The sequence below is a fragment of the Lontra canadensis genome, unplaced genomic scaffold (assembly GCF_010015895.1).
Source record: "Lontra canadensis isolate GAN:19392208 unplaced genomic scaffold, GSC_riverotter_1.0 scaffold170, whole genome shotgun sequence".
Lineage (NCBI taxonomy): Eukaryota > Metazoa > Chordata > Mammalia > Carnivora > Mustelidae > Lontra > Lontra canadensis.
In genome coordinates this window covers 1,312,375-1,335,018 of record NW_022631164.1, presented here as the reverse complement: position 1 = coordinate 1,335,018, position 22,644 = coordinate 1,312,375, and the positions used below count along the sequence as shown (strand labels likewise).

At 47.4% G+C, this 22,644-nt stretch overlaps 1 protein-coding gene across 1 annotated transcript in view; it reads left to right on the top strand.

Annotated features, from left to right (window-relative positions):
* PLB1 (phospholipase B1) overlaps positions 1-22,644 on the top strand; it is a 176,600-nt gene that overhangs the window by 111,826 nt on the left and 42,130 nt on the right. Inside the window, exons 54-57 of the mRNA XM_032845867.1 lie at positions 259-340; positions 1,291-1,395; positions 2,075-2,170; positions 8,685-8,759. Of these exons, the coding sequence (XP_032701758.1) occupies positions 259-340; positions 1,291-1,395; positions 2,075-2,170; positions 8,685-8,759 (358 nt within the window). The remainder of the gene's footprint in view (positions 1-258; positions 341-1,290; positions 1,396-2,074; positions 2,171-8,684; positions 8,760-22,644) is intronic.

Genomic DNA, 22,644 nt, shown 5'->3' with positions numbered 1-22,644 from the left:
GGTCGCCACAGTGGTCTTTCCGAAACTCCAGCCCTTTCCTGGGAGAAGCCCGGGCTGGGGCCGGAGGAGCCACAGGGGGCAAGGGGACCCAGATGTCAGGGGCCAACTCTGCCACCTTCTCTTTAAACGAGTGCCTGCTAGACCGTAATTCAGGGGCACAAGGGCTGTGACCTGGACCTGGGAGTCACCCAGACTGTGATGGGGGGCACCTGTCTGTGTTGGGGGGCAGCAGTCAGCCACCCGGGCGCCTCTCCATAGGAGCAACTGTACCTGCCTCAGGCGCTCCCAGGACAATTCGCTGGAGCTGCAAGAACTGAAGCAAGTGAACTGGAACTTCCAGGTGAAGCTGCCTTCCCCGCCACCCCGTCCCAGCCAGGACCCCCTCCACTTCCGGAGAGCAGGGGGTTGCCGAGAGCAAGGCTGCTCCCTGAAGGCAGATCGCAGCCCCTGAAACATTTCTCCAGGGGGAAAGGACACCACACTGGGGGGGGGCGGGGGGAGGAAGCCCTGCCTCCCAGCCCGGGGGACTGGAGTAGATCCCATGTGCTGGGCGCCATCCCTCCCCCAGAGGAGGGAGGGGAAGTGTCTACGGCCCTGCTGGGCTCTGCCCCCCCACCCCCACCCCCACCCCACCCCACTGGCCTCAGAACATAAGGCTTAGCCCAGCTAAGCAGACAACTCAGTGTCCGCCTTTGTTCACGCCGTTCCCCTCTTGACGTGCCCTCCTCAGCCCATCTGCAACTGCTCCCCCTCACACATGGGGCAGGCCTTCTCGCCTCTTCTGACAAGCATCCCCTGACGAAACTTGACCCTCAGGTATCTCCCCGTATCGGCTTCCATCTACCTTCATGAACCCTGAAAGCTCTAGAAGGTTCTCGTGGTTTTTCTACATCCAGTCTCATGTTTCAAGATGGATTGTCAGTTCCTTGAGGAGAAGCACATCTAACCCTTGGACATGGATCTTCATCCCCCAAGTGCACAGGCGTTTTGGGGAGCTGGTGTTGAGAACCCCAGGTTCTCATTCAGTCTTTATGCCATGAGGCGAGAGGAGGCCCTTTGGCCCTCGTAGCCTGTTCAGAGGCCCCAACCCCGCCTCCCAGAGACTTCAGGCCGCGGTGTGCTCATGTCTGGGTGCAGGCGATGTGGGAGGAGGCATGAGCACTGGAGAATCCCCTGAAGTCACCTCTAGCTGGGGAGGGGCCCCCATCACGGCCAACCTGAGGCGGCAGGACGAGAGCTCGTCTGGCCAGCCCTGCCAGGAGGGTTGAGGAAGCTCTCCCCCCTCTACAGAGCGGCATCTCCAGGTTGTCTTACGGGTCCCGGTACCTGCAGCGGGAAGACTTCGCCGTGGTCGTGCAGCCTTTCTTCCGAAACACTCTCATCCCCCTCAATAGCGTAAGCGGCGGGCACTTCTGGGAGGCGCGTGTAGAGGGACCCTTCTTCAGTGATGTACTTCCTTCTACGCCTGAGCTTTTTCTGGCCAGATGCCTCCAAGAGGGCTCCTAAGATTTTGCTTTTTCTGTTTTTCCTTTTTTTAAGTATGATTGGAACTTAGATATACTTGGAAAGAAAAGGAGAAAACTATCAGTGACCCCAGACCTGGCCCTGCTATTTTCTAGTTTGGAGTAGAATGGAAAGCTTCCTAATTTTTTTTTTTTTTTCATCTATTAGGGCAAGGATGTGGAAGGAAAAGGGATGGACAGTGGGAGGCTACAATTCAGCTCTCTCTCTCTTTTTTTTTTTTTTAAGATTTTATTTATTCATTTGAGAAAGAGAGCATAAGCATGGGGAGCAGCAGGCAGAGGGAGAGGGAGAAGCAGGCTCCCAGCTCAGTAAGAGCTCAGTCCCAGGACCTGGAGATCATGACCTGAGCCGAAGGCAGACACTTAACCATCTGAGCCACCCAGGCACCCCAATTCAGCTCTTTTTAAAAGTTCCAAAATTGGGGAGTTTCTCCATCAGTCTCTGAGCTAAGTGGCAGCAGAATTGAAAGGAATGATGCCCAGGACACCTTCAGGGGTGGGAGGCGGTACCTTACTCCCCAGGAATGTAATCCCTTTGCCTTTGGTCCCAGAGAGGGGGCACTGACCTCACCTTCTTCTCCGAGGACTGTTTCCACTTCTCAGAACGTGGTCACGCTGAGATGGCCATCGCACTCTGGAACAACATGGTGAGTGCCTGACCACCCCATGGGCTGTGCCAAAGGTGGCCTGCAAGGGGCTTTGACCAGTGCCCAAAATAAAAAACCTACTGGCGGACAAATCTCCTTTCTCCCCAAAGCTCAAAATGGTGGCACAACTTCTTTGTCCTGACAGTTTCGATTATTGGAGAAATTTCCCAGTACTGGGGGTCAGGGTGGGGGGGGAAACATAATTTTGTAATCAGATAAGCAGGATGAAATCAGCTTCAACCCCTTACTCTGCGACCCTGGGCAAGTGTTCTCTCTTTGGTCCTCTGTATCAATATCCATAAAAAACAATGACAATGACACAGATCTCAGAAAATTAAGGTACCATATGCTCAGCACCCAACACAATCATTAGCATTCAGAGAATGCCAGCCCCCATTACCCTAGTCTCAACACATTTCCTGATGATTATTTCAGCATCAAAAAGAAAAGAGCCACCCACGTATATGCCCAGGCTGTCACCTATTCCAGTCCTTTCTGAAGGGACGTTGGGGACCTCAGGAAATGCATATGGCTGAGGGGCCCCAGGGCCACCTGGCCTTGTGCCTTGGCTCTCAGGGCCGGCCACTCCTCTGCAGCCTGGTATGCTGGCACAGAGCTTGACCAGTAACCCCAGTGGCCATATCCCGTTGCGCAGAGCAAAATGAAATGCCTTTCCAATTCAGTGGCTTCTTTTGATCTTGGCTCAGTGGGTAACTCAATCCCAACCCCAACCTGCATTCCCCCATTTCTCCCATGGTGACTAAACAAATCCACACTCTTGCTTTTACTGCAGTTTTGGGTAGGCTGCCTCTCTGCCCGGATTCCCCTGTGCCAAGATTCCCACACCTGCCGCCTCACCCAGCGTGCCCAGCACTGCCTTCCCCTTAGCCACACCCCCCCTCCCCCAGCAGCATGCCGGAAGGTTCCATCCTTGGCCCCGTTAATCACAGACTCAGCCTTCCTTCTTCCTTTGTTTCCCTGCTGTTGACACCACACTCTGCCCACTCCTTAAGGTTTTGTCGCACTCTGTCAGCCCAGGACTCGGAACCACAGTCAAAACACCACTGAGTTCCCTCCCACCCAATCTCCACGGGAATCTTGTTCAAAGTTTGCACAACGTAATTCCTGAGAGCAATTTTGAAGTCCAGTTTTCCTTTACAGAAGGAGTCCCATAACTTCATTCCTTTTAAATCCCCCCCAAAAAAGAGTGGGTATCTGTGCACAGTCCCATTTGTCCCCCTGAGATCTCGGGGGAATCCATAGATTCTGAGAAGCACCACGAATGCCGCTCCGCCTTTCCTTCCCAGCATTTCCATCCGGGGATGGGAGATCTTCCTACCTGGGGGCACTGCCAGCCTGTATAACGCCCAGGTGCTCTGGGAGCTCTCTGGGGCTCGATGGCCAGATCTAGGACCTGAACATGATCAGGCCTGTTGGTCTCTTTCTGCAGGGATTACCACCACAGTTCTGGTCTCCTCTTCCAAAGCAGCTCAGTGGTTCTCCCCACTGGCCCAGGCGAGAGGCTTGTTATACATAAAGCCAAGTGGGAGGGGATTAGGTAGGAAAGCAAAAGGTGAGTGCTGCCATGGAGCCATCCTGGTGGCAGCATGGGTCTGTCCAGGGCTCCCAGCCACTGCTGTCCTAGCCATGCCCCTAAGTTTCAAAAACAAAGCAAAACTACACTGAAATCATCTAAGAGTGTCTTGTCCTGTGCTGTATAATTTGGGGAACTAATTATATAGTGCTGTGTTTTCATCCAAAACCATCTCAGATACAAACCCATTACATCATGCCATCTTCTCAGATCACCTCCTTCTGGTGACCCCTAGGGCGACATATATAATAGGCCTCTAGAACTGGAGAAGATCTGGCAGGTCATCTGGCCAGAAGGCTCTGTAACAGGGAGAGGAAGCACTTCACCCGGGAGCACACGACCAGTTCACAGCCAAGCAGGGACCAGAACCCATGTCAAATCCTTCCTTGTGTCCTGGCCACGGCACCAGCCGGCCTCCCTGCCCCCAACCGGGTCAGCACATATGTAGCCCGTGAATTCACGTCTCACTCTGCAAGTCCGATGACATAGCGGCTGCAGCCTTTGGCCGACGCTCACAGGCTACCCCACTGCGGCAACAGACACGCTTTCAGCCCATTCCATGTCCTGTCCCTCCACTGAACAGATCGTGCCTCCTCTGGAGGAGACCTTGGCAAAGCCAAAGCCAGGAACACCAGTAGCACGAGGGAGCATTTTCCTCTTCCTTTTTCCTTCTTTCATCTTCTTGCAGTTTTTCCTTTTTTTTTTTTTTTTTCTGACACTATTCCCCCACGGCCACCTGCTCCCCCTTCCCTAGACATCTTGCTGTCCTCCAACATTTGCATCTCCCCGGGTGCTGGGTGACCACACGAGCCACCCACCTGGTGTCCCTGGGGCTGGGCTGACCACTACTGGTAGAACAGCATTGCTCAGCTCTGGCCAGAGGTTAGAATAACCTGGGGACGAGGAATACTGGCAGCCAGTTTGGCCTACCCACAGAGGCTGAACCCACAGAGGTTCCCTGTGACCCAGCGATCCCGTCCCTATGTGTATCCCCAACAGAAACATACCGTGGGCTCACCAAAAGATGCACGCGAGCATTTTCCCAGCAACACCATATTCCCCAGGCAGGAAGCTCCCCAGATGTGCACCAATAGAATGGATGATTAAAATGTAGCACGTTCACAGCACGGATGCCTCACAGCACGAAGACGCAAACGTCAGCCGCAAGCAGCCATGTCTGTAAATTTCAAAAACAAGCAAATTAATACAGAGTCTTTGGGTGGGGGTGAAAGAGGGGGGTAAGTATAGTCCTGGAAGAGAGTGGGAGGGAAGCTCCTGAGTGCTGGTCATGTTCTATACCTCAATCTGCATGCTGGTTACAGGGGTTCATTCATTTACACCATTTATCAGCTGTTCACCTATGATTTTTACTTGTTTCTATACGTATACTTGAAAACAATACTCAAACAAAACACCAGTGCCTGGACCTCATCCCCAGACATTCTGGATTAGTCTGGGGTGACACCTGGGGTCAGCAGTTTTCAGAGGCTCCCGGGTGATATTTTCCAGGGCTCGCAAACCACGGACTTACAACTCTGCCACAGGGCAGCCACAGGAATCTGTGTAAATGAAAATCTGACCCAGCTTCCAAGGCCTGCCCCTCCCTGAAGGGAAAGGCCTGGCCCTTTAGCACAGCACACAAGGCCTTTGGACGCTTGGCCCCACTTAACCTCTGCAGCAGTCACTCCCACCCCCAGCTGATGGGCAGTTGGGCAGTCTGGTAAGGACTGCAGTTTCCTGCTCCACCCACGGTATCTCACGTCTCTGTGTGTCGGCTCTTGCTCATCCCCTTATTTGGGACTGCCTTTCCAGCCTTCTTCTCCTGAATAACTCGTGACCGCCACAACACTAAACTCAGGTGCCACCTCCTACAGGAAGCCTTCCCTGAATCCGCAGAACAGATTAGAGGCTGCCCCAGCCCTGTTATTCACCACATCGTTGATATCTGCAGGATCTGGCTTAGGAGAAGGGGGTTCTGGGGAGAACAACTTCATTTTCTGTGACCAGCCCCAGGCCTTCTTGCCGGCGCTGCTCTACTCAGGATTCTGGGACTCTGGTTCATCCACGCGTTCCCTCAACAACTATTTATTGACCATCACTCCGCCATGGGGACTGCCCCAGGTACTGGGGAAAAGGACATCCTTGCACTCATGGGGAAAGGACGGACAAAACCCAAAAAATCACTAAGACTTTCTGACCACAGTCAGGGCTTGAAAGAAAGAAAGAGAAGGAAAAGCCAGGTAATGTGACAGAGCAATGGCGGGGGAGAGGGAGGTGTCTCTGATGAGTGACCTGTGAGCAGAGAGCTGAATGTCAAGAGCCTGCCAGGCAAGCAGAGGTCTAGGGCCAGGGTATTCCAGGCAGAGGAAATAGGATCTGAGCGGGCCCGGAGTCAGGAATGAGTGTGAAGTGTCCGAGTGACAGAAGGGCCAGTGTAACCTGAGGGAGGTGAACAAGGTCAGAGAGGTGAGTGAGAGCAGGGCCAGCTCCTTGGATGGCTTCCAACAGGGGAGCCAGAGGATCTGGTTTGTGCTCCTGCTGCAGGATAGCCCTGTCCTAGAGGGAAGGAAGAGGGGAATTAGACCCAGAGCCCAGGTGAGAAATGGAGGTGGATGGGCCCAGGGTGATGACAGTGGAGAAGGAGAGAAGGGGTCAGATTTGAGATCTGTTTTGGACTAGCAGGTGGAGGAGGTTAGAAAAGAAACAAAGACCAGAGGGAGGTGAGTGGGGGTGGGGCACTGGGTGAAACAGGTGATGGGATTAAAGAACACTTGCTGCGATGAGCTCCTGGTGCTGTATGGAAGTGTGGAATCATTATATTGTACACCTGAAATTAACATTTCACTGTATATTAACTGGAACTTAAATTCAGACAAAAGGAACAAAAGAGGACTCTTCCATTTGGGGTCAAGGAAATTGGGTAGATGGTTAAGGTGTTGGAGAGAAATAAGCTTGAGGAGAAAAAAAAAAAATCAGAAGTTCTCTTCTGGCCACGGTAAGTGTGAAGCACCTTCTGGAAATCCACCTGGAGGCATCAAAAGTAAAGCAGTTGAATCTAGGAATCTGGAGCTCAGGGACAGTGTCAGGAATGGAGATTTAGGAAAAAATGTGGAGGTCATTCATGGGAGGCATATTCGAGGCCATGGGGTTGATTAGTTGTTCCTAGAGAAGAGTAGGTGGGAAACAGTGGAGACAAACCACCAAGCCCCAGGACCTTCATTCCAACTTCTGACCCCAGTGACAGATGAGAATGGGGGAGTGGGAGAGACGAGGGCCAGAGACAAGGGCCATCTCCTTGGATGGCTTCCAACAGGGGAGCCAGAGGATCTGGTTTGCCCTCCTGCTGCAGGATAGCCCTGTCCTAGAGGGAAGGAAGAGGGAAACTGGAATCCAGGAGTCCAGACGGACAAGTGTTTTAAGAGGGAGGCATCAACTCTGACAAATGTTGATGAAAAGTTCAGCAAGATGACGATGACAAAGTGAGCATTGGGTCTGGTGAGATGGAGGTCATGGTGACCTTGACCAGAACATCAGTCTAGTGGTGGAGACTGAAGTCTGACGGGAGTGGGCCTTGGAACAGGAGGTCAGGAAGTATAGCCAGTGCCCACAAATGAGTCTTCCTAGAGGCACAGGGAGGGGTGGTGAAGGTTGCTGGAGGGGGAGCCAAGAGTAAGGGAGAGATTGATGCTGTCCTCAAACCCACAGGATCCTTACCTTCCTCTGTGCCAGTTAGTTTCTGGGTTGCTGGGATGTCAGGGAATCAGCCCACCTGATCTTGAGCATCTATACGGTCGCTTGATGGTCATTCCATTCCAGGAAGCTTGTGCTTCCTCAGCTCTAAGTACATAGAAATGACACATAAGTAAACCACCTCCCTTGTCATCACGTCATCTTCTCATCTGATCCTCACAACAGCCAAATATGGGTGGTCCGGGCAGCTCAGGAGCCTGCCTCACACTACACAGCTCTCAGCAGCAACAGAGCAAGGACCCCAGGGGCTTTGTCCAAGGTGCTCGGTCAGTCACTGTGGGGGTCTCTCTTGGAACAGAGCAGCTGTAGGACAACAGAAAGCAAGATCACAGGCAAGGTGGGGTCATTAGCAGGCATAGCATCCTTTCACCTCCCTCGTAGGCAGTAGCTGGGGGTCAGGAGCCGAGGGTCTCAGGACCGGGCAGGGAAGCAGACACTAAGGGCAGAGGCTACACAGTCAGGATCTACAAATAGGCGAGAGCGCCAGGGGCCCCCCCTTCTCCGTGCTGGCGGCATGTCAGGGAGCAGGCTGTTGGCTAAAGATGGTGGGAAAGCGGGTACACCAGCTTCTAGCTCATTCTCAGAGGGTCTCAGGACTAAAACAATTAAGCAGAACCTCTCTGAACAACACTTGGTGGGACGTTCCAAGTAAATCTCTACACTTGTGTGAAAAACATACAAAATAGCTCAAGTGAGAAACTTCAATTTCTTGAGGTTAACAAATCGAGGACAATAACCTAGATGTTTTTATAATTTCTCTGAAACCGACCAGCCCCATACACTTGAAGTTGGTAAATAGAATTATCACCATTTTATAAAATTGTAAATGTGGGGTGTGTGTGATCCCAGCCATCAGAAGGGAAGCAGGAAGTGGAGGTTCTGGGCCAGGCCCTCGCACACACTCCCCGTGCTGGGACCCATCAGTCCTCTTTGGTCAAGCCTGGGGACAGATGCAGGGTCCTGCCCTGCCTGATGGACTCCGACCTGCACCTCCTGAGGCATAAGTCGGGTCCAGCTCTGGCCCAGGGCAGCGGGGGTCTGCCGAGGATGTTGAATTTATTGCTGGTGTTAACCCACGCTGGCAGAGGGAGGGAGTCTGTTGGAGATCCTCCTCCCACCGGGAGGTCTCGGCTCCCCAGGAGGAAATCACGGTTTCCTTTCTCTCTTCAGCTGGAGCCAGTGGGCCAGAAGACAACCTCCAACAACTTCACCCACAGCCGAACCAAACTCAAGTGCCCCTCTCCTGTGAGTCAATGTCCTAACACCCTGCTTGTCCTCCCCGGTGTGAAACAGATGCTTGGGGGGCTGGGGTGGTCCCTCAAACCGGGAGGAACCAAGGAGGTCCCTGGGAGCTGTATTGTCACTCATCTTCATTCCCTGCCACCATTCTCCAATCTCACCACTCCTCCTGGTCCCTGATACTTGGCAACTCCCCAGGGCATGGGAGAGAGGAAGCATCAGTTCCCATGCAGGGGAGCTCAGGGGAGGTGAATGCGGGGGCAGTGGTCAGGTTGGGCTGAACAGGGAGAAATTAGACTCCATGCCTGTTCTGGGGACCTGTGTGCCCCTTCCTCCCTTCCTGCACATTCTCTCTTCCCCGACTGCCCTCACGTGGACAGCTGACCATGCTGCTAACACGCCCCCCAGCTCTTCCCTCCCTTCCCTGTCCAGCCTGTCCCTGCTGCCAGGCACCGTGCAGCTTACACAGAAAGTCACTCTAGGCCACTGGAAACCATTCCCTGGTCCCAGCTGCATCCTGGAGTGTCCAGAGGGGAGGCCCAGCTTCCTCTAGGGCCTTAGACATGCTGTGCTCCTGGAGACAGGGTCGGCTCCCCAGACACGGCCTGCCGTTGCCAGGTCTCTACCTTCTGTAGGGTCGTCCCCATCTCTGCCTGCCAGAGATCACCACATCCTTCAAGGCTCAGGGGCGCCCCTCTACCCTGGGGCTACTGTTGCCTTCCCTCACCCTACTGCTGCCACCTCCGAACACACCTGTGTTGGTCTCTTTTCTGTTTGCACCTCTCAAAAGACATGACCCGGGCTCCTTTGTGATGCGATTGTTTCTGAACATGGCCTATCGGGGCAACAGTGAGAGCAATCACATCTTAGTTCTTCGGCACATCTCTCAGCTCCCACACAGGGCTCCATGCTTGTGTTCACAGAGGAAGGAGAATCCAGGGAGGCAGGCCCAAACGTGTGCTCTCCGGGCCCTCCTCATGCTAGGTTCTCTAACCCACCCCAGGACCAGCTGTCCTTCCACACCCACTGTCATCCCTGCTCCTGGGCACTCCTGAGGTTGGGGGATGGGGACAGCTGTCAACCTGATTTTGAAAGATTGGGAATGGACAGGCAACCAAAGGAAGAGAGATCTCCGGGCTGCAGAGCCCCTGCCTCTGTCTTCTCTAGGCCACCACTGGACAGCTGTCCCCATCCCCCAACCTCAGGCTGCATTTGGATTTGTATGAAAGAGTAATACAAAGAAAAATAATACCAATAAAAGCCGACAGGGTGCTGATACTAAGACACCACGGCCCACAGTAATTAAACCGCACGTCCCTAATATCCTCTTTTCACAGAGAAAACCCAGACTCAGGGAAGCACTAACTGGCCCAGAATTATACTCACATTACATAGTGGACATCACAAGAATACTGCGGTCCAGCGTGGGGGAATAGCCTGGAAATATAAAACAGGTGATTCTAGAAGTGAAGTAGACCAAGTTGCAAATAAACGTGTTGTAAAATAAAACACCTAGACAGGGGAGATATTATCTTCCCAAGGCTACATAAGGACACCATGAGTTTCTCTGTTTCCAACTGGTCTGAAGAAGTCAGCCATTTCCAGTTAACAACCTAAGACTTTAAAAATTAGCCGTAGGGGCTAAGACTTATTTTGCTAGAGGATGTGAGGTTATAGCAGCAAGCAGATCTTTTAATTAGGAAAAAAAATGAACAAACAAGGGCTATGAGAAGCTATAGACACAATTTATATAACAGTGGTGTTGAAGAAAAACCATAAGCGTGTTTAGAAGATTAAAGGCAAAGGAATTTAAAATATGAGACCAGAATAAAGTATTATTTAAAAAAAAAAAAGGCAGGGGAGAAAATAAGAACCAACAGAATTTCTAGGAATGGAATATATTGGTATGAAGGAAAAAGAAACTTCAATAGAAGCGCTCAAAGAACAGATCAAACAGTCAGTGAACCAACATTTCTTGTCTTTCAACTGCATACCAGCACTGTTTTCAGCAGTCAGTCTGTATTACTCAAGAATTCTTACACTATCCCAATGAGGTAGGCACGACTATTATCCCAGTCTTACAGAGATAACTAAAGCAGATGCTGTGTTTTTTCACAGTTGTTTTTTTTTTTTGTAAGAATGAAACAAGATTAAAAACAATAACTTAAGGGGCACCTGGTGGCTCAATTGGTTAAGCATCTGCCTTGGGCTTAGGTCATGATCTCAGGGTCTTAGGATGGAGCCCCACACCGGGCTCCCTGATCAGTGGGGAGTCTGCTTCTCCCTCTACCCCTCTGCCCTGCTTGTGCTTGCTCATGCTCTCTCTCAAGTAAATAATCTTTAAAAAGGGGCACCTGGGTGGCTCAGTCGGTTAAGCGTCTGCCTTTGGGGTCCTGGGATCGAGCCCTGCATCCGGCTCCCTGCTCAGTGGGGAGCTTGCTTCTCCCTCTCCCTGACACTCTGCCTACTTGTGCTCTCTGTTAAATAAATAAATAAAATATTTTTTTTAAAATAATGATCCTTAAAAAAACAGTGGTTTAGAAAATAGGTATTGAATAATTAACTACCTTCCCATAGCAGCATTCATTCTAACAGAGTATTCAGTGGGCTCTGTAAAACCAACAAAATGACGAAAACATATTCGGCACCTTACAGTCTACAAAGCATTTTAATACATTCTCCTTTGATCCAAAAACTTGGAAGCAAAGTACACTATTGTGAAGAAAACTATCTCAGACTTGGAAAGAAGACAGAAGAGTGACCTGTCGATGTTAATTAACAAACTCATCTAAGAAATATTTAGTTATCTGTGTTTGACTTTGCTCTTTAATATTTGATTAGAGCCCATAGGCTATGAAGTTCCGTGACCAGTTGATTTCTGACTGATTAAAAAAAAGATCACCTCAAGGTTACAGTTTTTTCTCCCTATCAGACATTAACCAGTTTTGTATATCAGCAACATCATTTTAGCATTTCTGTAACCAGCGATGTAAATCTCCAGTTCTCAAATTCTCCCTTGGACCAGACTTAACCATCCTAATGGTTCCCTCATTAACAATTGTGTTAAAGTCTTTGACATGTGTTCATCCTGTATTTGTATGAAAACTGCATTGTTACCTTTTTAAATATTAAAAAAATAATGACTTTTAAAATAAGAGAAAACAATTTTTTTAATTATGAGAAAATATATAAAACCTAAGGATATCTTCTAAAAACCTAGGAACAAGTGGCAATGGACAAGCCAGTAATTCCATCTCTAGGAGACAGTTCCCAAAGAAAACATTTGCAAACGCATCTCTCCAGAGAGACATGTATAAGAATGTTCACGGCAGTGTTTCATAAACAGCAAAACTGGAAACACGGGGATCAGTGTCCGTTGATAGCGGATTGGGAAAATAACTTCTGTTATGCTAATACACTGGAGCATTTATGCATCATTGAGAAATGAATCACGACAGCTACATTCATCAACCTGGGTGAATCTTACATATGATGCTGAAAGTTTCACAAAGAATCCATGTAACATGATTCTATTTAAATATGGAGACAGGGAGTGACTGTAGTCAAGGAAATCAATGTAACAATATCAAAAAACAAAAAAAAACCAGTAAAGTTGTCACATTTGAAAGGAGGAGAGAGTGAGGAGGACAGATATACAGAGGGCTTCAAGGACACTAGAATTGTGATTTTAAGATTTTATTTATCTGAGAGAGAGCACAAGCAAGGGGAGTGACAGCCAGGAGAGGGAGAAGCAGGCTCCCCACTGATCAGGGAGCCCGACTCAGGGCTTTAGGCCAGTATTCGGGGATCATGACCTGAGCTGAAGGCAGACACTTAACCATGTGAGCCACCCAGGCGCCCCTAGAATTGTGATTTCTTAACATGACCTTGCTTGAGAACTATTCTTTAAATTGAATTTACATGCACTTCAAACTTTTTCTACATATATATTTCATATTTTTAAGTTAAAAAAAATTGAAGAAGAGGTTTTATACAAGAACTGAGCTAAATTTAGTTGCCTAATGCATTCAGTGACCGGTTGGAGGGAGCGGTTTTAGGCTCTCAAGCCCAATGATATGCCCAGCAAAAATTCCCACTTTCTGAGCCAAGGTGCAAAGGCTGTTCCCAAGGGTCATGTACAGAACTTGGATGGGCATTCATCACGAAGTGGCCGCAGCAAAGGAAGCATAAGTCAAAGGTGACTTAAGAAAAAAGACCCGCCTCAGGGCACACCCCAGATCCAGCTGGCCACGGAGGCAGCCTCCTAGGTGCAGGTGGCTTTGGGACAGGATCTCAACACCAAGAGCTCACCCGGCTGCAGCCAAGGGCGGCCGGCAGCTCAAGAGCACACATCCTGGAGCTCTGTGTGACATCCAGGAGGCTTGTGCTAGGAACTTGTCCCACAACTCTGGCAGCTCACATTGGAACATGCCAAGGGCATGTGTGCCCTCCCAGAGAGGCCCCGAGTCCACCCCCATGAGGTCCCAGCTGCACCATCCAGCGACAAGCAGACGAGCGTGTTGCCATCAGAGGGCTCTCGAGGGGTGCTGGTTGGGGAGGCGGAGGCAGGTGAGGGGAAGAGAGGGACAAGGAGGACAGGAGAGGAGAGAACAGAGGCTTCCCCTAAGTAGATTCCTCAGGGAAGGAGCTTCCAGCATTTGAATTTCATTCTCCACACCCGGTGACAGACTCGAGCACAGCCAGGCTCGGGGACTGAGGAGTCCACACAAAGCGGCAGGTAGGAGAGCGGAGAGGTCAGACGAGAGTAAGACGGAACCTAATCCTGGATTGTTAGGAACGACTCTCATTCTTAGCTGTAATCGAACAGTGAGAATGTCTACTTTAAAAGGCCATTTGTGGAGGAAATGAGAAAACGTTATGGGAAAAGGGTCCGATGGAGGAGGGCTTGAAACGTGGGAGCTGTCATGATTCTCCTATCCGGGGATTACCCCAAGGGAGGCCTGCCCGTGAGTCCTACTCTCCCCATCCTGGGCAGCACACGGCCCACTCTGGTTCTTCAACGTTCTCCACCTGAGCCTGGAAGAAAAGGCGTGGCCTCCAGGCAAAGGCTCAGGCTCGAGCTGGCCCCAAAGGGGAGGCCCCTCCCTTGGTAAAAGAACAGAGGCTAGAGCCCTGGGTCCCACACTCCAAGGGGAGCAAGGCCACCACAGGGCAGGCCTCGGACGGCTCCTTTCTGAACATTATTAAATTCAATTTTAACTTGTCAGTCTTAACGGATATTCCAAAGGCCTATGAAAGAGGCCAACAGCACAGTCTCCTCTTAAGTGCTATCATCTTGGGTTGGCCCTGAACTTGGGGAAGATCCCAGGATCCAGGTAAAAGGGGAGCAGGCTTTCACAACCGGTTCCCAAATCCCCTGAGGGGCAGGGGTCTTCTCTGCCCACTCCATCCTATTACAGAGTCCCCTGGCAAAGTCTGGTTTTAGATTAAGTTTATTCCAAACCTCTATGGCAAAGTTTAAAAACGGGCCAGGGGTCCACGGCAGCAGCAGCTGGAACAAGTCCCCTAAGCCAGCCCTCCCCAGAACTACCCCATCCCGACCTAGACACATTGCTGGCTACGTTTTTCACAATGTCCAGGACAAAATTAAAATACGGAGTCCCTTGTTGAAAAATTAAGAATTTTAAGATTGTGATAGAGCATGAAGAGCTGCATGGGGCCCTTCTGATAATGGGGTCCTCTGTGACTCACGGGTCACAGGCTCACAAACCTGTCCCCACCCCTAGCCCATGTAGTGCTTTGTGCTTCCAAAGCCAGAGTGACAAACCATCACCACACCCGTGTCACCTGTTGGGGTGGGGAGGGGAAAGGAGGCGGCCAAGGGGTGTCAACCACCCAGAGAGGAAGGTGCCCGGGGCCCTGTGGCAGACCAGAAGAGATCCTGCACAAAGGAAGGCCTACAAGGCCGCTTGGTTTTTTTCCACTTGGTAGAAAAATAGCTCAGAGCCTATCTCCTGTGACCAGCAGATCGATGATAACGTCATTATAGGTGGAGGCTCCATTTTGACCTTTTTTCCGGTTCTATTTGTGTAACTCATTTTACACAGCAGGGGACATGCTCAGGATCTCTTTGGGTCTGAAATCCCCTGGGGACTTACAAGAACATAAGCAGTTTCCTGAATTGTCCCCAGGGCAGTCCTCCTTTCTAGAAGGCCACAGGGGCACCTGTGACGCCAGCCCGGGGCGGGCTACCGCTCCTTGGGCTGCTTGTGAGAGTTTGGGGAGGGGTCCGGCGCCAAGCCCAGAGCAGCACTGGGGAGAGTGAATGCTCAATTTAGCTATTATTCACATGAAACTCCTCTGTTTTCATATTTCATTTGATGGCTTTCCTTGCTATGCCAAATGCTTATTTATCCCAGCCTTTTCCCCCTGAGTTGATGCTTAGGTTATTTCTAGGACAGAAACACTGTTACCAATAGGGGTCTTCATTCATTTAAATCTGTCAGCCACCCAGTCAGCCTGTGGAACGGAGCCTCATTCTCATGCATCCTAGGCAGGGCATGAGGAAACCTCCGAGAGGAAGACAGAGATCGTCTTCAAAGTTTTTACAGGTTGCTGTAGTGCCATTCTAGGTACCTTCAAATGATAGCACGTGGACCCCAATACCAACACACTTATTTCAAAGTTAAATACATAACTGTACCCCTTTACTGATCTTAAAACATTCACAAAAATAGGACATTTTAAAGATCAAAATGAAATACCCATTTTGCTCTTGGGCACATACTCATATGGGGGGGCATTTTGGTGGAATAGGGTCTCACTACTTTTTAAAATCTTGATTTAAATCTTTGTGATGCAACTAGTCATAGGTCTGGAATTTTATTACTAAACTTGATTTCAAAGATTGTCATAGCTAAGAAAAGATTTCTGGCAAAGATGAGTAGCTCCAAATAGAAGACAGACCTTGTTAGGTCAAGAATCATGATTCTTACTCAGTTATACAAAGATTTTTGTTGAAACATCACTAATAAAAACACCTTTGTCCCTGAGTTCAATCTTTATTTAGCAACATCTAAGGTGTTCCATTTTTCACAAATGGGTTCAAAACCACACAGATACTCGTTTTGAAATTTCAGAAACAGGTATAAAAAATTTAATTCTTAGTTTTTGTTTGATTTACAAAGACAGGGTTTTTATAGATGCTCATCATGATCAGCTACAGAAACACACAACATTTCCAAACATCTGTTTTCAAAAATCAACTCCCACCTCCAACTTTGTTTTTAAAAAAGCGCTTTAACACACCTTATTCCGCAAGTTACTTCCAAAAAGCAATCATTTCCTCCCGTTTTCCATAAAGTTTTTCTAAAATATTTGTTAGGTGACCTGTTACTGACAAGCAGTTGTCACACATAAGGTCGACAAGTTTGAAACAGTTGCCTATTAAAAACAAAAAAGATGCATATTTCAAGTTTGATGGCTTTTTAAAAAACCATATTGCCAAAATACTTCCATGTGACTTCCCAGCTCATTAAAAAACATTGTGAGGATTCCATTACATTTTAAAGTTTTGCTTTTGTAACAATTATCACAATGTTAATATGCTGGCTTGCCTGAGCCATCCTGACTTTGCTGCATGAGCTCACAGATGATAGGGTAAAAGAATTTCATCTACGGTGCTGTGTTTGTATTCTTACCCAGGAATCTTTATTTTAGTCAAAGCAGTAACCATTCACAAGGAGGCTTCCAGGGTTTTTCCCAAGGCACTGTTTTATTGAAGAAGCAGTTTTCTATTGAGAATATATCTTGAACAGTACATTTTTTTCAAGGTCACACACACACAGCAACTCTACGTATAACTCATAACAATCCAATACCATAGGCTAAGACATGTTGGTATTTTTGGGGGCGCCTGGGTAGCTCAGTGGGTTAAGCCTCTGCCTTCGGATCAGGTCATGATCTCAGGGTCCTGGGATCGAGCCCTGCATTGGGTGCTGTGCTCAGCAGGGAGGCTGCTTCCCCTTCTATCTCTCTCTGCCTGCCTCTCTGCCTACTTGTGATCTCTGTCTGTCCAATAAATAAAGAAAATCTTTAAAAAAAAAAAAAGGCATGTTGGGTTTTTTTGATGCCATATTTTATCCAGATGCCCAACATTTCATAATTTGTTCTAACACTTGGCCGTGTTTTCTCTACATCTTCCAACAGCATATACGGACAAGTACCTATTTGTTTTTGTGCTGTGTGGTTTCCCTGGTTTTATTTTAGTCCTTGTGGCATGTGGCTCTCTGCTTCTGCTAGTAAGAAAACTAAAGGGAAAAAAAAAATACCTCTGGATATTTTTCACTGTGTATCGTGAATTTGGTGAGGTCTTGAATTCCGAACCTAGGATTTCAAGCGTCACTTTTAAAGAGCATAGTGGTTTGTGGACATGTACCAAACACCTCTTCTCTAAGCATCTTGTTAATGCACACAGCTCATATCATCAGCCTATATCTGAATGCACCACACACACTTAGGGATGGGCTTAGCATCACTAGGGAAGGGTGTATATAAATCCATACTCAATACAGACCTCTTGATAATTTCAGTGTTTTCTTCTTGTTGGGTCTGAGGGCATCATCATTCATATTTCAGGATGAGCTCTGGAAAGCCATTACTGTCAGGGGCTATCGACACTAACATTTTTCTTGTTGCTTTAACTTGACTGACAGCTTGTTGCCAGACTTGAATGCTCATTCTATTACTTGCTAACTCTCTGACCTAGGAGGACAGTCATCACAGCACTTTCAACCCCTCTGTGTTTGGTGCACCCTGCCACCACCTGCCACCACTCATACACTATATGACATGTGACACTTGAGAACCCCGGGGTGGAGACACAGGTAAAATATTAGGAAGGCTGATAGAGCTTATGGTAAAAGGCATGTAAGTAGAAATTTTAAATATTTTTCCTCCTGCATCCTAATGGATCTTCCTACATATTTCACTTTGGGGACAGTCCTCAAATGAAATATACTGTGTCCCAGGGAGCAATTTATCAGAACCACAGTTATCACTATAATCCATTTCTCAAATATTCTTGCAACCCAATGTGCTTTCCTAAGCAAGAGACAATGGTCTGAAGTTAGAGCTGGTCTCTAGATTCCTGCTTAATGGGACACAACCACAGAGTGTCCCATGGGGTCAGGGTTGTTGTCGGTCTTGTGTAGTGGTCATGAACCAGGAGAAATCCTGAGGCAGATGGAAAAGCAGACACAAATGCAGTGAATGCTGGAAGAAAAGGGCACTCAAGGGCCCATAACAGACCAAATAAGGAGAAATTCAGGAAGACCAGAGGCAATGGGACCTTTGAGCTAGCTTGGAAAGAAGGGTGAAATTTCAGCAGGAGGGAGAAAGCAATGGGGGCAGAATTGCGGGATAAGTGGTGAGATGTTGGGGAACACAGAGATATCCAGAACTGATCAGAAGGAACAGAATGTGGGCATGCCGAGGTCGTTCAGTCGGTTAAGCATCCGACTCTTGATCTCAGCCCAGGTCTTGATCTCAGGGTTGTAAGTTCAAGCTCCCCACCACCCTCCCCCACAAAAAAGGGGAACAGAAGGAGAAATTGGTTTCCTTATGGAACTAGAGTATACTCTCCAACATTAACATTGTACGGTGTTTTCTTGAAAGAGAATGGGAGATTTTTAAATTATTTCCTTGGTAAGAAACAGAGTCTCCTAGTGTTAGCCATCTTAGAGCTTAAGTCTGGACATTGTGAAGAAACCTGGAAGCCACGCTAAGAAGTTGGACTTCATCCAAGATGCACCTGACAGTATCTTATAGGTAGTAGGGAAGGATTGCTTTTACGTAGAATTGAGGCAGGATTAGACACATCCCACAGCATACTTGAGGATATGCTCAAATACAGTCTAAGTTCCATGAACATCAGAATCACCTGGAAAGCTTGTTTAAAAAAAAAAAAAAAAAAAAAGCAAATTACTGGGCCCCACCCTCCTCTTCAGAATCCGAATTTCTAGGGCTGCATACAGATAGCAGTTTACATTTCAACAGACTCTCCAGCCACATTTTTTTTTCCTGTATCATCATCCTGCTGCCTCATCGCCACCCCCAAATAATTCAGGCACATATTAAACATTAAAAACAAGTACATTAGGATATAAAATCAATGCACAGAAATCAGTCGCATTTCTCTACACCAACAACAAGACAGAAGAAAGAGAAATTAAGGAGTCCATCCCATTTACAATTGCACCCAAAACTATAAGATACCTAGGAATAAACCTAACCAAAGAGACTAAGAATCTATACTCAGAAAACTATAAAGTACTCATGAAAGAAATTGAGGAAGACGCAAAGAAATGGAAAAATGTTCCATGCTCCTGGATTGGAAGAATAAATATTGTGAAAATGTCTATGCTACCTAAAGCAATCTACACATTTAATGCAATTCCTATCAAAGTACCATCCATTTTTTTCAAAGAAATGGAACAAATAATCCTAAAATTTATATGGAACCAGAAAAGACCGCGAATAGCCAAAGGAATATTGAAAAAGAAAGCCAGAGTTGGTGGCATCACAATTCCAGACTTCAAGCTCTATTACAAAGCTGTCATCATCAAGACAGCATGGTACTGGCACAAAAACAGACACATAGATCAATGGAACAGAATAGAGAGCCCAGAACTAGACCCTCAACTCTATGGTCAACTAATCTTCGACAAAGCAGGAAAGAATGTCCAATGGAAAAAAGACAGCCTCTTCAATAAATGGTGTTGGGAAAATTGGACAGCCACATGCAGAAAAATGAAATTGGATCATTTCCTTACACCACACACGAAAATAGACTCAAAATGGATGAAGGACCTCAATGTGAGAAAGGAATCCATCAACATCCTTGAGGAGAACACAGGCAGCAACCTCTTCGACCTCAGCCGCAGCAACATCTTCCTAGGAACATCACCAAAGGCAAGGGAAGCAAGGGCAAAAATGAACTATTGGGATTTTATCAAGATCAAAAGCTTTTGCACAGCAAAGGAAACAGTTAACAAAACCAAAAGACAACTGACAGAATGGGAGAAGATATTTGCAAACGACATATCAGATAAAGGGCTAGTGTCCAAAATCTATAAAGAACTTAGCAAACTCAACACCCAAAGAACAAAGAATCCAATCAAGAAATGGGCAGAAGACATGAACAGACATTTCTGCAAAGAAGACATCCAGATGGCCAACAGACACATGAAAAAGTGCTCCATATCACTCGGCATCAGGGAAATACAAATCAAAACCACAATGAGATACCACCTCACACCAGTCAGAATGGCTAAAATTAACAAGTCAGGAAATGACAGATGCTGGCGAGGATGCGGAGAAAGGGGAACCCTCCTACACTGTTGGTGGGAATGCAAGCTGGTGCAACCACTCTGGAAAACAGCATGGAGGTTCCTCAAAATGTTGAAAATAGAACTACCCTATGACCCAGCAATTGCACTGCTGGGTATTTACCCTAAAGATACAAACGTAGTGATCCGAAGGGGCACGTGCACCCGAATGTTTATAGCAGCAATGTCTACAATAGCCAAACTATGGAAAGAACCTAGATGTCCATCAACAGACGAATGGATAAAGAAGATGTGGTATATATATACAATGGAATACTATGCAGCCATCAAAAGAAATGAAATCTTGCCATTTGCGACAACGTGGATGGAACTAGAGGGTATCATGCTTAGCGAAATAAGTCAATCGGAGAAAGACAACTATCATATGATCTCCCTGATATGAGGGAGAGGAGATGCAACATGGGGGGTTAATGTGGTAGGAGAAGAGTAAATGAAACAAGTTGGGATTGGGAGGGAGACAAACCATAAGTGACTCTTAATCTCACAAAACAAACTGAGGGTTGCTGGGCAGAGGGGGGTTGGGAGAGGGGGGGTTATGGACATTGGGTAGGGTATGTGCTATGGTGAGTGCTGTGAAGTTTGTAAACGTGGAGATTCACAGACCTGTACCCCTGGGGGGAAAAAAAAATATATATATATATGTTTATAAAAAATAAAATTATAAAAAAAAAAAAACAAGTACATTATTGGTTTTATGAAATAACTGTGTGATTGGTTTGAGACAGAATATATCAGCAAGTTATTAGGTTTCTAACTTCGCATTCCTAACCGTTATCTCAACTCTCAAGTTTCAACTTGAAAAACTCCATGCTCACACCGTTTCCAACTTTAAACTTGTTATTAAAACCGTCTATTTTTTGCACCCCCCCAACCAAACTTTGATCCCTCTCTTTTACCTCATTCCCATGTTTTACCTCCATCATGTGGTCAAGGTCAAGTGCTTTACCTTTTACATTTTGATCTTCATAGCATCATGAAGGTGGTTTTATTAGTCTCATTTTTTAAAAAAATAATCCCGAAGCTGGACTGTAGAAGATCAGAAGTCTTATCCAAGTTTATGGGGTTAGCAAGTAGCAGAACTGGGATTTGAGATCTGTTTTACTTCAAAACCTGTGCTCTTGAAGTTAGAAAGACTAACCTGGTGGTTACCAGGGTTGGCAAGGAACAGCCATCCGATATTGTTGGGCATCTGAAGCCCACCAGAAAACAGCCTGACAGTTTTTCCTCAGGTTAAGTGTACCCTTATGGCATGATCCAGTAATATATTCCTGCACTTGCCCCCGCAAAAGGAAACCTACATCTACATAGGGTTGTGTGGTAATTCTGACCATAATAGCCCAACTCTGGAAACTACCAAACTGTCCAACGACAGATGAATAGGATAAAAATGCCAGTATACCCATACAATGGAATACCACTCCACAATGAGGCAGAACGAACTACTGAGCCTCATAATAATGTGGACGGATCTCAAAAACATTAAAGAATTGGGACACCTGGGCACCTGGGTGGCCCAGTGGGTTAAGCCTCTGCCTTCAGCTCAGGTCATGATCTCAGGGTCCTGGGATTGAGCCCCGCATTGGGCTCTCTGCTCAGTGGGGAGCCTGCTTCCCCCTTTCTCTCTGCCTGCCTCTCTGCCTACTTGTGATCTGTCAAAAAAATAAATAAAATCTTAAAAAAAAAAAAAAAAGAAAAGAATTGGGACACCTGAGTGGCTCAGTCGTTTAAGCATCTGCCTTTGGCACAGGTCTTGATCTCAGGGTCCTGAGATCAAGTCCCACATCGGGTTCCTTGCTCAGTGGGAAGCCTTTCCCTCTACCCTTCCCCCTGCTAGTGTTCTCTCTCCCCCCTTCTCTGACAAATCAAATCTTAAAAAAAAAAAAAAAAAGGAAGCCAAATATCAAAGAATACATGCTCTGTCATTCCATTATATGAAATTCAAGGAAAGGTAAAACACATCTACAGTAACAACAGGTTCTCTGGGCTGGGGAAGCGGTACGGAGTACAAAAAACCATGAGAGCAAAGAACTTTTGGATGATAGGGTTGTTTTATATCTTGATTATGGTGGGGTGACATATATCAAAACTCATTAAATTGTACATTGAAAATGAATTCATTGTATCTCATATGATATACCTCAATAGAGTAGATTTAAAAAACCAATTTGTGCTGTTTCCCTAGACCACACTACTTCTCCTTTTCACACTCTACGCTGAATCACACACCCACTCACAGGATGAAGGAATGGTGTGGTGTGTTGTGGCTTCTAGAATGGAGACCCAGGGGACCACACAACACATTGCCCCAGTAATCTCACACCCAAAGCAAACTTGGTCACACCCAAGTTTATTACTTTATTGGGCTCTAAATGTCATTTAGCTTGAGTCCCCACCCATCAGGCACTGCCTTTGTGTTCCTTGTTATCTGTGCCAAGGAACTGAAAGGCAGAGTTCCCTGGAAACTTCTTCACACTGGGCTAAAAGGGCAGTCCCCTGAGAAGGATGAGCTACCTTGCCACTAC